This window comes from Varanus komodoensis, unplaced genomic scaffold (assembly GCF_004798865.1).
Source record: "Varanus komodoensis strain SLA01 unplaced genomic scaffold, ASM479886v1 scaffold11, whole genome shotgun sequence".
Classification (NCBI taxonomy): Eukaryota; Metazoa; Chordata; class Lepidosauria; order Squamata; family Varanidae; genus Varanus; species Varanus komodoensis.
The window spans coordinates 29,255,526-29,272,309 of record NW_025335317.1 but is presented as its reverse complement, the minus strand read 5'-3'; the positions used below and the strand labels follow the sequence as shown (position 1 = coordinate 29,272,309).

Below are 16,784 nucleotides of genomic sequence, written 5' to 3'. Positions count from 1 at the left end.
AGATCCTTCTGGATCCAGAGTACCTGTTTCTCAGTTGTGAACATTTTAGTATTGTCTCTGAATTTGATCAGCAGACTGCTCACCCCCTCTTCCAGGTCATTGATGAAAAGACTGAACGGAATCTGACCCCGGACAGAGCCTTGGGGGACCCTGCTCATCACCAACTGCCATCCTGATGATTCCCCATTAATAGTATCCTGGTAGTCCTTCACATGGACAGGGTTTAAGTCACACTAACACTGGATACAACCCACTGACTTAAGAATAGTGACAACACCTCCCTTCCACCCCCTCCCCACAGAAAAGTATCTAGGAAGCACCAACATGAAAACTCTGGAAGGAAGCACAAAACAGCCCACATCCAAAGGCTGAAGTTTTCCAAATAAGGAGCTTGTTAAATAATTTATTGATTTATACAAAGTATTTTCAACCCTAAGGGTTTGAGGCCAACTGGAAATCAAGTAATGCATTCCTCTCTCTCTTACATTCACTTCGAAACAACAAACAACCCCCACCCCATAATTCAAAAGAGATGGGAAGATAAGTGAAGCCATCCAAACCCAAAATAAAAAGAAGAGCAAAGAAAACTACCCTTTTCTTTTCTCCTTTCTCTTTGTTTACATTAGAAATATACATCACAAAAATCTGTAATTTCCTATGTACAAAGTGGCTGAGCTGGGATAGAAGACCATATACAAAACAGTAAGAAAATCTTGATTGTTAGGAGCAGGGAAGCTACCAGCAGGGGCCTGGGCAGTTGGTGGAATTTTGAAAGGCAGCAATTTCTACTGCAAACAATCCTGCCCCATCCTAAGCTTACCTTTTTCACAGTCAGTCAGTAGAATTTCCTTCCAAGCCAGAGAGTCTGACTGGAAAGAAGTTCCCTTGAAAAGGAAAGACAGCCTTTAAAACTCAGTCACTGAAGAATAAATCTCACTGAAGTCTATAGGACTTGCTTCTAAGTATATATCCCCATGCTCTTCTTGCTACATAGATGTAGCCCAATCCTACCCACACCTACGCAGAAGTAAGGGTCGATGGCTGTCAAGTAAATAGGCATAGGGCTTTTCACATCCTGACTTTGGGCAGAAATCAGCGTCTTGCTAGCATTCCAATTGCAAACGCATTAGCAGTGCAAGGCTTTGGAGGGTTAGCCAGGAAGCAAATTCGTTAAGCTTAGCCGGATGGATTCCCGGACACGCTTACTCAAAAGCAAGCCCTACTGAATTCAGCGAAACGCTCACCTCTTCAGAAGTATGCGGAGGATCGCAGTGCAACTGAGCAATGCCGTCCTTTGAATTTCGAGGGAACTGCATTCCCCGGTGAATCCTGCTGGTGGTCTGGCTGGACACCGCGCCCACAAAGTCCATTTGCTCTTAGAAGTTTCTTTTACATTAATCTGGCTAATAATATTATTATGGCAGCTTTTATTCCCAAATTCAGCATGCAAGGGCAGGGACGGGTGGAGAGCGAAACACTGAACAGAGATTCAACTTAAGGTGCAATCCTTTGAAAGTTTAGGCAGGGATTTTTTTTTAAGGCTGCAATACCCGGTATGCCCCGAGTTGTAGGCCTTTTTAAAACATCCCTGTGTGCACTTGGGCAGGATTGCATCCTGTGGAAAGTTACCCCATTCAAAGTGGAGGCCTTAACCTTTCTCCTCGCTCCCTGTGCGCTTGAGAGTGGACGGCGTGCCTGTGGCACGTACACCAGCGGAGAAAACGGGCGATCCTTCATTTCCATAACTTAATCTGTAAAAAATATATATACACACATTATTTTCCCCCACGTGGTGGGCTGTACAGGACGTCGCTGCAGCCTGTCCCGAGGCGGGCCGGCTCTGGCTGGCGTCTGACGTCGGCTACCCTGCTTGGCCGGAGGAGAGGAGGCGGGGGGCGATGGGCGGCTGGGCGGACGAGGGCTGAGCCGCAGTCACGACGGCTCCGAGGCGTTGCTGCAGGGGCTGAGCAGGGTCAGCGGCGCGGCGGCGGCGGCGGCCGCCTTGTGCTTCTTGAGCAGCCGCGTGATCTTCTCGTCGTCCGAGTTGGGGTCCAGCGGCTTGTTGTAGTCGTCGTCGTCCTCGTTCTCCGAGCTCTCCTTCAGCTTCTCCGTCTCCGAGTCGTGCTTCTTCTTGGCCGAGGCCATCTCGGCGGCGTGCCGCTTTCGCCACTTGGTCCTCCGGTTCTGGAACCACACCTGGGCCGGACGGGCGGGCAGACAGACAGAGAGACAGAGAGACAGGCGCGGGCGCGCCGGTCACGCGCCGTGGCCTCCACGCGGCAGCGCGAGCCCGAGGCCAGGCCAGGCCCGGCCGCGCCGCGCCGCCCCCCACCATCCCCACGAGGCACGCAGCCCCGGGAAGCCGCGGAACCACCCCTTGGGGGAATTGCCGCGGATTCGTGCCTCCGGCCCTCGCTGCGCCCCTGCGCCACGCTGATGCCCAGCAGGCCTTGGCTGCACAAACCGACCCAGAAGGGAACCTGTACACTGAGGGCTGTGTTGATGTTCGCGAACACAAATTAGAAACCTCACTTCGCCTGACTGAAGAAAGTGCCCTGATAAGGCAACGCGATCCTATGCATACGTGCTAGGGAGTAAACGCTACTGGAAGGGAAGAACCTGAAAATGGGCTTAGTGGAGGTGCAATCTGATCTCGGCTACCGTTGGCTAGGAGGACTTCTTGGTTCCATAGGCGAGCCCGAAATAAGTGGAAGGAGTAAATGCAAAATACCAATTTGGGACTTGCAAGCTAACCCTAGGCATGTGCAATTCGTGCTACATCCTGTCAGATTCAAATGACTTTGAAAAGGTATTCCGCCCTGGCTGCCAACTTCGTTCAGAAGGAAACCCTCATTACTTCAAGCAGGCTGTTTCTGAAGCTCATCCTCCCTCCCACAGGGGGCTGACGTCCAAGGTAGCAAGCTTGAAACTTGGATGCTTCCTTCCATCTGCAAAGCCTTACATAGCAATTGCAGATATGTCTACTCAGGAATAAGTGCATTTAGGATTGCAGTTTGCCTTTGTGTAACATTAGATTCCTAAACTGTTTTCCCACTCCAATTTTCAATACTGGCTAAATTTGGATAATTGTATTTAGCACTGACCTGGCTTGGCTAAACAGACATGTTGAACACGTTCACACATACCTTCCCTTCAGCTACCCTGGGCGTGCCTCGAGGCTAACATGGGTACCTGCATCAAGAACTCTTCCGCTTACTCCTTTACTTGCACCTCCTATGTTGTCCCGTCCCACATACAGGGCATGTCAGCGCTAAAAGAGTGGTTATGCTCCAAACCTATGCACAACTAAATATGTACCTTCGGCAACCTGTAGATCTGTATGGCACACCTCTGCACTGCATCTCACTCCACACACACATTCAATTTCTCACAGAGCCCATTTTCAAGCAAGTACACTTGAAATTAAGTTCTGGGCATATTTATTCCAAAAATTCCCTTGGTTTCCATCTTCCAATAAAACAGATTTAGAAGAATATTCTACATTCCAACCATATTTACTGGAAAGTAGATGCCAATCAATGCCATAAGGGTAACACTTTTTAAGAACTACCTCTTGCCAGAATCTGTGGCCTTTCTGTGCTCTTCTCAGGGAGGAGCTTCCCAAATAGACAAAACAAGTTTTCTTTTCATTCTGGTTCTAGTAACTTTATGTGGGAAGCACATTTGATTTAGCAGGTCTTTCTGCCAAGGAATGTGGGAATGCTACTGCTGGATCTAGTTGTTAGGCAACTTTAGCTCTATTTAAATTTGGCCATTTTTTCATGGGAAAAAAAAAAGAAATTTGGAGTTAGAGTCAGACTTAGCTGTACTTAGTGTAAAACCATAGAAAGCTACAAGACTTAAATTTAGTCATTGCTAGCTCATATCCCACTGATTTCAGCGGGTCTACTCAAAGTGACTATATCTGGATTTCACTCTATTTCTTGTGCATTAAGTCCTACTAAATTTAACAGAGCCTACTCTGGATTAAGTGTGCACAGGGGTGCAGCCTAGTAATTCAGGCAGATTATACAGAAAGCAAATCTCAAGGCCTCAGAAAAGCACCATGTGCCTGGACATGCAGTATATTCTGTTTGCATCAATGTCTTCTTCTGCATCAGCATGAGGAAAAGCAGTACTGGAACACTGCGTATCTCTGGTTCACAACTATCATATCAGGACCTCATATTCCCAGATTGACCCCATTGTGTAGGACAGCGGGTATGACCAACTAAAATTCAACTCCTAAAAAATCCTTTTAAAACCCACCTAAGTGAATTGTGTGGGTGGGGATCTCTCCTGGAAATGTACAATATTATATGCAGTACTCCATGTTTAATTCTTTGTTGAATAAACAACTCTTTTAAAAAGAGGCAGAAGATAGATCTTACAAAAACAAAACCACCGAAACTGCTCAGACTAACTTTGGAGTTCCTTGAAGTTTAATCAGAAATCTTGCAGCTTTTTGTCGAGAGAATTCATCCGGTATTGAAGAAAACCCACAAAGCAATAGACCAATATTATTTGATTAACAATTCTAGATTTTATTTTAATTTTTCCTGGTTTTAAATTGCTTCATCTGGTTATAGACAAGGGAAAGAATTTACCAAACCAGGCTGCAAGCTTCAGCATATTTCCAGTAAGCCCTCCTGAGCAGCTGCAAATTATTTGAGTTCAAGGAGGAACAAGTCAAAACTAGGTGACTTTGTCTTAACGACATTTTAATTTTTAGTCATAGTAATTAATATGTATATTTTGGATAATAAAACTCAGTAGAAATGCAATAAATACTAACTACACAATCCTTTAAATCTCTACTCAGAAATAAGTCCCTGTGCCTTTAATGGGACTTACTCCCAGGTACATGGCCTTAGAATTCCAACTTCAAGTTTCCAAAGTTTGCAAAATCTTCTCAATATTAAAAAATTAAATTCATATTCATTTGGCCAGCAAATAGCCAAGGGATTTTTTACACGTGGGTAATAAGCATTCACATTTTGGAAGTGAGTCTCATTCATTTCTAAGAAGAGCTGCCGTTATATACACTCAGAGTTATATGGGAATACAGTTTCACTGCACTCAGCAGGACTTACTTCTAAGAAACAAGCATTTGATCGGGCTGTTGATCCCACGGAGATGATCTGGATTTCAGATTAACCATTTTAGCAGTGCAATCCTGTCTAGGCAGAAGCAAGTCCCATTGAATCACTGGGTCTCACAGCCATTCAGTTCAGTGGGACTTGCACCCAACTAAATGCCTGCAAGATTGCAGCTCCTCGGTTAGGCGCCTCAGGCTCTCTCCGTGTCCCCCGGAAAGCCGGGGACGGCGTCCTTCATCTCCCGCCCACGCAGCGGAGGAGCGCTTACAAGAACACCTTACCTTGACTTGACTTTCCGTCATTCCCAGCGAATAAGCGAGGCGGGCTCTCTCCGGTCCTGCTAAGTATTTCGTTTGCTCGAAGGTTTTCTCTAACGCAAAAATCTGCTGCCCCGAGAAAGTTGGCCGGGAGTGCTTTTTCTTGCCATCTTTGTCCAAAACCATCCCAGCCTGGGCTGCAAACAGGGGGGGGGGGGGGAGGAACAAGACAGAAAGAGCTCCAGCAAGCGCCTAAAAAACCTCACGGCTTCAATCGTGGGGAGGGGGCGAATCTCCCTGTCTCCCTTCGAGCGGTTTTCATTCGGACTGGCATCGCGAAACAGCACCTGCGAGCTGCACGAGAAGCAAGCCTCTCCCGGCAGCAGCAGTAGCGGCCGGCCGGCCAGGCCAGCGTGGCCGAGCGGGAAAACTTGGTGGCTTGCCCTTTTCCGAGCGGGACTCGTCCTCGCTGGCGGCGGCGGCGGCGACGAAGGGGGTGTGGAGAGGGGCTTCCGCCACGAGCAGGGGGACTGCAGCCTGGCCCAGACCTAGACTGGAGCGAGCCTCCGCGAGGCATTCCCTTACGGCAAGCGGGTCCGTTCCAGTTTGCGTTCCGGAAACTCCCCCGAGGCCTTGGGCGCTCTCGGGCTTTCTGCCGCATCGACGCACTGAGCTTTCCTGAGCCAGGCGTGGGCACCCCGGGCGGCAGGAAAGGTCTTTTTGTGGCTTGGACCTTCGCTAAGGGGAAGGAGGCAGAAGAAAAAAGAAAGAAAAGACAGCCCCCTTCCCCCGAGCGGAACATTCCTCATCTTTGTGCGGGTACAGCCCCTCCGTGCCGCTAGTATATAATTGACAGAGCGACCACCCAGGACTCGGCAAGTACCAAATGAATCCCGTCGAACGGAGACTGCATGGAACTTTAGCTGGTCTGGTTCAGTATGGAAATGGGAATCGATCCCAGGAGAACCTGTTGGCAGCATCCGATCTGAACGAAAGCTTGTGAACAGCTTGAGAACAAAAAGAAAGAGGCTCTCCGAGAATGTGCAAAGTGCCGCTCGCTTCTGTCATCCCAATAAGTAACTACGGAGCTGGGAATGGTCCACTTTAATCCTTGAAATGGTCGTCTTCCGATTTCCACCCCCCCCCCCCCATCCCCGTTCAGTCATCCCTTTCTTGGGCCCACCTGTACTCTCCCCAACCCCCTCCCAGGGTAACCAGCAGCCCTCCAACCTTACCGGGACAGGCGAGTCTGGGGTCCCTCCAGGGTGATCCCTGCATAACTCCGGGCCAGAAAATGGGTGGCCGTCCCGGCAGTTCAGCTAGTGGCTTGGGGTACCTGGAGACTGCCGCCGGGTTAAAATACATCCCCGCTGCTGCCGCGGTCGCCAGTCCGTTCAGCCGAGGCAGGCCGGTGAGGAGGTTGCCGGTGGCGGTGGCGGCGGCGGCGGCGGCGGCGGCCCCCGACACGGGTCTGCCCAGGATGTCGCTGATTCCGTGCGGGGTCCCCAGAGGGAGCTGCGCGTTGAGGCTGCCCAGGGCGGGCGCCTTGAAGCCGGCCGGATTCTGCAGGGCGTAAGGGAACAGCGACGTCTTCATCTCGGCCATGTTGTGCAGCGCGGCCAGCGGCGTACTGCTCAGAACGAAGGCGCCCGGGCGGTTAGCCTCCATCTGCCCCACGGCTAACATTGGGGAGCATCAAGGGACGAGTAGAGGAGCTCGGGGCGGCCAGGGAGCAGCGCTGGGCGAGGGAGAGAGGCAGGAAGACAACCAACGCCCGCCGCCGCCTCGCCTTCCTCCGAACTCTGAGAGGGAGGGAGAGGCCGAAATGAGCCGTCTGCCTGTTTCTAGGAGTCTTCGGAGAGGAGAAAAGTAGCACCAAAATGAGCGATGAAGTCAGCCACGAAGTTTTGCGCTCCTCCTCCTCTCCTTCCTGAAGCTAGCTCAGCGCGGACTGAAGCTGCCGCGGCGATCGCAGATCCCGGCTTGTTTGCCAAGGACCTGCCCAACCGCAGCGCTCGGGGCAGGAAGTTTTCAGGCCAGGAAGAAAAAGGCGTGGCAATGGACAAATATTGGGGAGGAAGGGGAAGGAGGAGAGAAAAGGATCAAGAAATGAATCTTGGTCAGTTCTGACTTCTTCGGGCAACGTCACCTGACAAGAGCTTCTTCGTTTGTTTGTTTATTTGCGCCTAGTTTGGAAATCCTCTTGACAATCGGAAGAATGGACAATGATGCTGGAATATGTTTCTCTCTCCACCACCCCCGTAATTATTTTTGTTCTTCTTCCTGAGCCGTTTCCCTCCCGGTGAAATTGACTTAGCGCCGGAGTCTCGGAGTCGGACAAGATGCACTGATAACCTCGCAGCCACCTGCAGGCAGCGCTCTCTGATTGGTCGAGTCCTCTTCCGTGGCCGCTGCTATTGGTCAATTGACTGGCATTCTAGACTCCCGCTTTGCATCCTCGTCAAGTGCGTGCTGAGGCGGAGTGGGGAGGAAAACAAGGGAAGGATGGCGGCGAAGTGGGGGTGGGGAGAACAACATCAAACGAGGGTTCTGTTATAAAGTCAAGGTACTTCAAATGGCTGTAAATTTCCTCGCTTATTTATCTCCAAAACGACCAAATAAATCCTGTTGAATTGGAGTTTAAGCAGGGAAATTATGCTTTTCTTTCTTTCTTTTTTTCAAGTAATCGGCAATAAACAAACAAATAAAAGCAGGTGCAGGTATTTTATATCATTGAAACCCGCAAAAAATCTTTATGATCAATCGGCCAAAGACTCTTTTACGAAGGACTACCTCTCCCTCCCCCACCTCGCCATTTCTCATTTTCTCCTAATTCTCAACAGCAGGACTTTGCATAAAGAAACTGAGACTTTACCAGAAGGGGAGACATCGTCTTCCTGCGGTACTGAACTGGTCATCCCCCCCCCCCCCCGTTCCGAACTGTTTTCTTGCCCAGGCGCGCAGTGAGAGGTGCGGATCGCGCTGGGGCAGCGCCTCAGCCGAGCAGCTCGGCCGACTCTGAAAGCTCGCTTTGCCTTGCGCGGGAGACGATGGTCTCCGTGACTCCTGACTGCCTGAACTCGCTTCTGATATGTATCAATCTTATCTAGCCAAAGACCTTTAAAAACAGCCCTTTTGTCCCTATTGATTAGATCGCGGGCTCCTGTCGGCGATCTGCCCCGCCCCCTTCCGGGCTCGACGCAGCTTGTAACCCAAGCTCCCCCTGAGCCCGAGAGGGGCAGCAAGGTGGTCGTTGCACTGCGATCAGACCAGCACGCAGCTCGCTTTGCCCGATCCAGCCGCAGCCGACCTCTCCCTTGCACCTCGCTGCCAGTCGCTCCAGAGCCACTCGTTTTCCATTCGAAAGAGACCGCCGAAAGGCAGCTGTTCAAGGACGCCTTCCGATTGCATGTTAGCAGCCACGAAGCATGCAAGGCACTTTTACACTGACAAGTTTGGCATATACACACAAACCACCCTTTTTCCCTAAAGAGGACATTTTCATCTAGGCAAAGAATGGCTTCCAAGGCTGGGTCTGAACCCTTTAACAGAACAATTCTATACATGGTTTATTTGTGGGTTTATTGAAGGGAAGTCACACTGCATTTAATGGGACTTACTTCCAGGTGAATGTGCACAGAATTACAGTCTGAGCGCATAAATTCCAGCAGATATTTGTTATTATATGCACGTGGACATTGTCCGTTCCTGGATGCAAGTCCAACACAAATATCTGAAACTCATTTAAAAAAGACGTATCCAGGATTTTCATGGTATCAAACTGCTTTTCGAGCACTCAAAAAAATCGAATAGATGCAAAAGATCCAGAAAATCTTTTCAACGAAGCTTTCGTTTTTCAGTCGCACCTTCATTTGTCAAGAAGGGGCTTCTCGTGAACAATTTATTGTTATCGTTATTGTGAACTCTAATGAGTGCCCATTGATAGGGAAGCGAGGACAAACCTTTAGCGAAGGGTTGACCCAAGAAAGGAAGGAGTGGTGTCCCACAGCGAAGCCAGGACTGGAAATTCGCTTCGCGTCTGCTTCTTCATCCTAAGTACATAGCGAATCGGTGTAAATGCCCCCTCTGATGCTATCTAAAACATTGGGCCGTTGCAAAATTACTCCAAGTGACACTGGCCCGATGCTAGTTACACCTACTCCCAGCTAAAGCGCTTGATATAAACGAACCCGCCGTCCAAAGCAACTCCCTGCAGCCTATGAAATGCCATTCCTTTTCCACGAAAGAGACCCGGCCTGCTTCGAATGGCGATGGACTTCGCTCTGCTCGGGGGTCCTGCAGACAGAAAATTCACAGGCGTTTGCGTTTGTGTTTTTACCTGAGAAACAGCAAATGTTAACACCTGTCTGAACTGGTAAGGTGCAGAGCTCACGTTTCTGTCTCATGCGGTCGTTTATGACTGTAGTATTAGTGGATATTTACTTCCACTGTATAGCTTATGTCAGGATCGGAGCTCGTTCTACCCTACAATCCACATTTACCTTGGATCTATGCCTGTAGATAGAAATGTCTTCATCTCTTTTATTGCCATGCGCCTTTCTTAAAACTTGTACCTTCAGAAGCGTTGTCTGAAAGATACTTTTCACTCCCCAAAAATGTATTTTTCTAAGATTCGGGAGGCAATCTGAACGTATCCGCTGGGAATTCGCATTGTGGATCTAACAGGCCTCAGATGAATTAGGTTGCGAATCCACTTGAAAGGGTTCAGCTTGGGAACAACCGTAATCTTGCATCTGCTGCTGAAGGCAGACCCTCTAGAGATGGTCCGGCTGCCTAGCTATGATTTACGGCCGAGGAATCCGAAGTTGAGACTGCAGTCCGCCACGTGCCGACTCTTCGGAGTGAGCCCTGTTAAACAAAATAGGCTTTCCTTCTCAATGAACATCCGCAGGATTGCCCCGCAAGTTAATTAGAACGGCAAAAGAGTTGCGTTATGTTTTCTCCAACCCTCTCACGGATCTCTTGCCTGTGTGAACGCGGCCAAAACCGCAGCCCGTTAAGCCGAAGGGCTGCGATTGCAAGATTCCTTGCCGCGTTCACCTGCAACATCATTTGAGGCTGAGGAGGACGATCCAGATGAGCGGAACGGATCAATCCATTCCAAAGTACTCCTTGCTCAAACAAGAGTGCGACTGGGAAGGGAACGTAGGACAAATTATATCTCAGTGCTGAAAACCCATTGCTGTATTTGCTTTGGGATAGTGGCTTTGACATTTCAGGGCGTTCTTTTGCCCTCTTTAAAGCTTAGCAGGTAAATATGTTAGCATGTTCTCTTGGCCAGAAGTCCCCACTAGCGGGTCTTCTAAGGGCTCACCTTCTTTCCTAGATCTACCTCGCGTTTCCAGTTTTGCTTTGTACAATGCTTAGGTTCTTAGGCAAGCAGACCTAATAGTAAACGCGGCAATGCTACGAATACCAGGAATCCATATTAAGCCGTGGAGAACTGCGGAGTAGTTTTACCCGCCAGTTCTGAAGGCTGGCCGCACCGCGAGGGCGAGTGTGCAGGGCAGCGGCTTGGAACTGCCTAGGGCTACGCCTGGCGCCCGGCTGCGCGTCGCGGGGGCTCCCTTCCTCGGGGACAGCCTTCGCGTCTGTCCCCCGCCCCTGCGAGCTGTGCTAGCGACGCGCTTGGAGGGTCCCGGCCCGGGAAAGGCGCTTCCGGGCGCGCCGCAGAGAAAGGGCTGCATTCGCCCTTGGGGTCAGTCCCCGCGCACGGAACAGGCGCGCCGTTTCGAGAAGCAGCTGCTGCCTGGAGGAATCTGGCCGCATCCTCTCCACTCCGCGCAGAGGCAGAGAGAACCGCTCCGTGCGCTTCTTGCTCGCCCTCTTGGCAGCTTCGAGGAGGCAAGAAGTCCCACCGCCATTCCCCAAGGAGCGGAGGCCAGAGCAACCTGAAAAAGGGACAGGGAAGGGGAGCTGGCGGCGGCGAGCACTGCTCTGGGCCAGGAAGCCGCGCAAGGAAGTGGACCGACTTCACTAGTCGGGATCCTGGGATGGGCCGAACTGTTCCAGCTGGCTCGGGACCGAAAGAGGGTACATTTTAATTCGCGTCATGAAGCATCTGCAAAAGTGGAACAAGGGTGGCTTTTCCCACCTGCCCACTGCCTGCGATACGGGCAGAAAGGGAGGGGGGCTCAAACAGCCTATCACAGTCACCAGTTATTGTTGGACTACTACTCCCACCATCCCACTGGCCAGGTGGGGATGATGGGAATTATAGTATAGTGCATACAGAGGGCTGGACAGGGAAAGCGGCTATGTAAAAGCTAGCGGTTTCTGGGAATTGAAGTCCAACAGTTCTGCAGATCTAGCCTCTTCCACTGCCATTCTTTCCCTACCTATCCAGGCCAGTCTGGTTGCTCCATCCTCCTCTCCTCTCCTCTCCTCTCTCACCCCGCCCTGTTCACTCTCTCCCGTCTGTCTTGACTGCCTTCCGTTTCTCCAGCAATGTTCTCTTCAGGCAACTCTTACCTATTCAGCATCAATCAATGTGCCATTGTTTCCCTGCATCAACAAACCACACCTAAGTGCATAAGTCCTTGCCCCAAAGAGCTTGCAGTTTAAGATTTCATCAGTTCCTACAATGGAAGCGTACTGCTGGATATGGTTAGAACTACTGAAGTACAGAGACAAAACAGTAGTGCCTCAGGAGACAATGGGGACTGATGACTATTCCCACATTTTATTCTATTTTAAACAATATTTAGACTAGTCTCTCAAAGTAGCTCACATATTTAAAATTCAATACAAAAACAGAATGACAAAATCAATAAAATTAATGCCTGTAAATACTGAACAAAGACCCAGGTCAGATAATATTAAAATAATTGCAGCTAAGAATGTATCAAGATATAACACAAAGCTGAAGAAAACAGACAGGTGTCCTGAGCTTTCTTAAAGGTCTTCAAAGGCAAGGTTGCCTGGTTTCCATATGGCAACTCTTTCCAGAGATAAGGAAACTTAAACTGAACTCTGGGCAACTTCAGTTTCACTGGCTTGTGGATTTTATTGAGAAAGCTACAGTTACGTTTTTGTATGTGTTTTAACCATTGTTGTGCTGTCCAACTCAATGACTTTAAGTTACAACAAATTATTTTTTTAAACATACACTGACACACACAAAGAAGTAATTGCTTTAGTTGGCCTGTCAACTAATGTAAAACTTTAATGGACTAGTGTTTAACTGATAAATCAATTAATCAATGACATTTAAATAAAAGTAGCCATTACAAAATCCTATTAAAGTGCCTTTTGAATGATCTAGAGAAGATAGCAGTTTCTTAAAAAGAAAGTTTGGAAGGACTCGTACAGTAAACCAGACTCACCATGAAAGGATAGGCAATCTCTGGAAGTTGTTCCTTGCTCTATTTTGGAATATGGATCATTCTTGACATGGTGGCACTTGAGTCAGACATGGCATCAGAAATACAGAAGGCTTTCTTATTGTTGCAGACAACACATATTTAAGTTGATTTGAGCAGCTGACCATGAACTTTGAGCAATTGCCCATGGACTGGTTGCTATGGCAAAAATAATTTAATCTTGAAAAGAAAGCAATTCACTAACTTCAGATGCAACGAAAAAAAAAAAAAAAAGGAACACCATCTTTAAGTAAAATTTCCCATCAAAAGTTGCTGAGGAAGGAGGACAGCAGTATGTGAGCCTGTATGATGCCAAAGTAACTTCACATATCCTGGGCATTCAATATACTGCCAACAGCACTAATATTTCCTTCCTTCCTTCCTTCCTTCCTTCCTTCCTTCCTTCCTTCCTTCCTTCCTTTTTTTGGGAGGGGAGGGGAGAGGTGGGCAAGTGGAACATTTTAATCTGTGGTTATGGTTTTAACAAATTAGACTACAATTAAAGTTGTCAGTTTTTTCAGTTTCAGCTTTTTTAATAGCTCAAGGATTCATTTTTCATATGGAGAGAGATGAGTTGGAAGATGTATAATCAAAACATCCTTAGTAAATTTTATGTGGACAGAAATTAGGGATACAAGGGGAGGGTATCTATGCATGTGCCGGCCAAATGCAAAGAGTGGTCAAGCTCAAAGGCCCCAGCAGTGCCCCAGACCCCATTCCAAGCCCTCCTTTTCCACAAGACTACCAATGCCAGAATCTAAAATTACCTAACTACACCACTGCTCCTAGCTGGAGAAAGCTAGAGATCCAAAACTATTTGGAGATGGTTGCAAGCATATTCCAAGGGGATGGTGTTGGAGCCAAGGTGACAAATGGATATCTCTTAATGGTTGGCTGAAGTATAGGCATGCTCATAAAAATGATGAGTGAACCGAAAACAGCAAAACTTTTCTTGGTAATTCCCCTTTGTGAAAGAACTAGAAGCCACAGAGTTTGTCTGTTTACAAGGTCTGTAGTCAAATCCTATGCACATTTACTCAGAAGGAAACCCCATGCTGCCCATTCTCCTGCTTGGCACTACAACCTTAAGGAGCATGAGCGACTGTTCTCTCAAACAGCTGAAATACCCCATCAACATCTCTTATGTATTGTCCATATAGCCAACACATTTGATGGGAATTGCTACTAAGATGCTCCCCTTCCCCATTTCCCTTTCTGGGTGAACTTGTTCTGGGAGCTCTTGTTCTTCGTGTACTCTGGCTACGGGGCAGCATACAAATACAGTTAGTAAATAAATACTTTATTGCTGAAGATAACACTGGACTACTGCAACTTGGGAGGAGAGATGAGAAGGCACTCTACATGTTTAAAATGTGAAATAATGAACATTAAACCTAGGGCTGGGGTTAAGAGTAAACATCTTTGGACAGTATATTGAATGCACTATAATGGGGGAATGGCAAGGCAGTTTTTAGTGTAACAAGCAACACAGTGAACTTTCACAGCATTCAGGAGCCAGGATAGTTTCTTGCAACCAAGCCAAGGCTTTATCTATGGCCTCTGCTTTTATTAGTAAGGAAGAGTAGCTGAAATAATTGCCTTGAAGCTGATTCCCCCAGTGCTATTTTGTAGGAGCTGCTTTTGCTGTGAGAAACAAAACTGTTTGCTTTACTGTCTCTCAGGAAGAGGAGTTAGCTTGTGGCTTACTTACAGCCTTTGAAATGGGGAGAGAAGAGACCTCTATAAAATCCATACCGTTTTTGTTCGCCTTTTAGCTTTTGGCTTGGGTGCAAATGTTTAAACCGCACTCTGGAATGGCATCTACCACACTGGAAACCCCTGCAATTGAGGGAAATGTGTAAGTTTATCTTTGATTGTTTATGATGTACATCTGCATTCTATAACTGTATTCAATATTCTCTATGTTATATTTCTCATGAGTGGTCTTGCATCTCCCTGATTATCCTGGAATCTAAGCTGAAGTGGCCTTTGCCTTGTGGCAGGTCCTGAGGCCTCTACCAAAGTTCCATACCTGGATTGCTTCTTTTCTTCACCATCACAGCTTGCTTGTTTATTTTATATATTGATTATTTTAATTATTTATATATCACTTCTACTACTACCACTGCTACTATTACATTTATAATCTGGCTTTCTTCCTTTTGTAAGGATCTTAAGGCAGCTTACTAGGTTCTCCTGTGAGGTTGAGAGTCCAAGACTGGCCCAAAGCAACCCAGTGAGCTTCATGGCTACCTAGGGATGTAATTAATTTATTGAGGATAAGACTAGTACCCAGAATCAGTATTTCTGGTATCAGAGGCAGGTTGTTCCTGAATACCAGCCCTGGGGAGCATGACTGGGAGGTTGTTCTTGCATGTCATGCTAGTTCTGGGTTTCCCAGACACACTGGATTGTGCAGAATGCTGGACTAGATAGGACTTTGGTCTGATCCAGCATTACTCTCCCTATGTTTTTGAATCATTGGCTGTATGTGGTCACTTCTTGGCTTGGACTTGGCTGACATCTATTTTTTCCCTTGGCTAGTTTGTTTTCCTCCAAACATGAAGCTGTTTGTCTCCTTGGAATGCAGAGTAGGACTGAAAGGCAATGAGATGTTGGCTGGATGTTTCGCGTCATGCAGAAACCAGATTGTGTGGGGCAGTGGATTTGGCTGGAATGCTCCCTCATTGCTGGGGTGCTTGGCATGTGGGAGAGTTTTGAGAGTCTTGACCTGTGTGAATGGTGATCTGGTGCATAAGGGAAGAAGAACGGAAGACACGAGAAAAGGAATGCAGCTGCTGAATCTTTGAGAAAAGAAAAAAAAGAAAGGAAAAAAGGAAAAGAAAAAAACGGGGGGGGGGTCTTCCTCATTCGCTAAGAACAGCCAGTGATTCTTAGGCAACGACTGCAGTTTGGTATGGCCAACCTGACTCAGGGAATGTCAGTTGGAAAGGTTATAAAATTTCTTAGCTCGATGGTCTGGCCATAGAGTTGAGAAAAAGGGGGTACTCTAGCAAGAAGGTATCGCCACTTTGTGAGTTCTGCAGAAGTAGTGTACACACAGAGTCCCTGAGCATGTACAAAGTGCTTTTGGGAGATAGATCAGCTCTGCCTTCAGTCACAGGGTGGAGGCAGGCTTAGTCTAACTCTCAAAATAAATCTTGGTGTGCATTAAACACAAAAGGCTTGTATAAAAGAGGCAAGACAGTTGTTGAACCCAGAGGGAGAATCTATGCGAATTCAATACTTATATTGTCTCATGGAGAACATTTGTGTGGAGAGGGGATTGGGACCCTTTATGCACTCTCAAGGGGCTAGGGGAATTTTATTTTTAGAAAGGGAAGCCTTCTAAAACAATGTTGTGAACATGCATCATATTTGTGTCAACCACCAGAAAAGAAGAAGGAAGTGCAAGCCCCAAGCTTTCCTCTCTGTCCAGAGACTGGATTACTTTCTTCATTTTCTCATTTGGAATCTGGGCTGGGTTAAAAACCCATGTTCTAAATTCTGAACCTACCAACTTGTCATTGCAATGCCATAACTGAATGGTTGGAGGGGAATAAATGAAACTCTTGGATTGGTACATATTTGTATGTGTATGTGTGTGGGGTTCCTTACACCAATCCCTATGAGGCTACTTTTTCCCTTGGGTTAACAAGAAGTCTGCTCCCCTTTAGCGATATTGCCAGATAGTGCTGATGCACCCTATTCTGCCCCAAATTCACAAAGAGCATCTTGGAAACTTCAGGTGTGTTTTACACCAGCATTAAAAAAACGGCAGAGATAAGATGGCCTGTTTTTGCTTAGGCCTTCTTCTCATACCTAGCCCATGCATGTCATAGGATAAGACAGACAGAGAACAAAACAAAACAAAACAAAATTGCAAGCATTAGTGATGGTGCCAAAAATTTCCCTTACAGTAGCCTAATGTTCGCTGGTGGGTGAGTCCATTTGTCAGGCCAGGAATAGTGGTGGGCAAAACACTTCTTCCATGATGATGATGATGATGATGATTTTGTAAACATAGGCATTCAATTCCTCTAAAT

The 16,784-nt window shown here is 47.6% G+C and overlaps 2 protein-coding genes across 2 annotated transcripts in view; one reads left to right on the top strand and one right to left on the bottom strand.

Annotated features, from left to right (window-relative positions):
- Positions 1-1,932: 1,932 nt before the first annotated feature.
- On the bottom strand, positions 1,933-7,042 carry NKX6-2 (NK6 homeobox 2). Its single transcript, XM_044420091.1, has 3 exons — positions 6,592-7,042; positions 5,381-5,553; positions 1,933-2,196 (listed from the first exon to the last, which is right to left on the bottom strand). Exons 1-3 carry the CDS (start codon positions 7,040-7,042, stop codon positions 1,933-1,935), a joined length of 888 nt encoding a protein of 295 aa, XP_044276026.1.
- Positions 7,043-7,243: 201 nt separating this feature from the next.
- LOC123018230 (opsin-VA-like) overlaps positions 7,244-16,784 on the top strand; it is a 53,722-nt gene continuing 44,181 nt past the window's right edge. Inside the window, 1 exon segment of the mRNA XM_044420089.1 lies at positions 7,244-7,475. Coding sequence (XP_044276024.1) covers positions 7,244-7,475 — 232 coding nt within the window.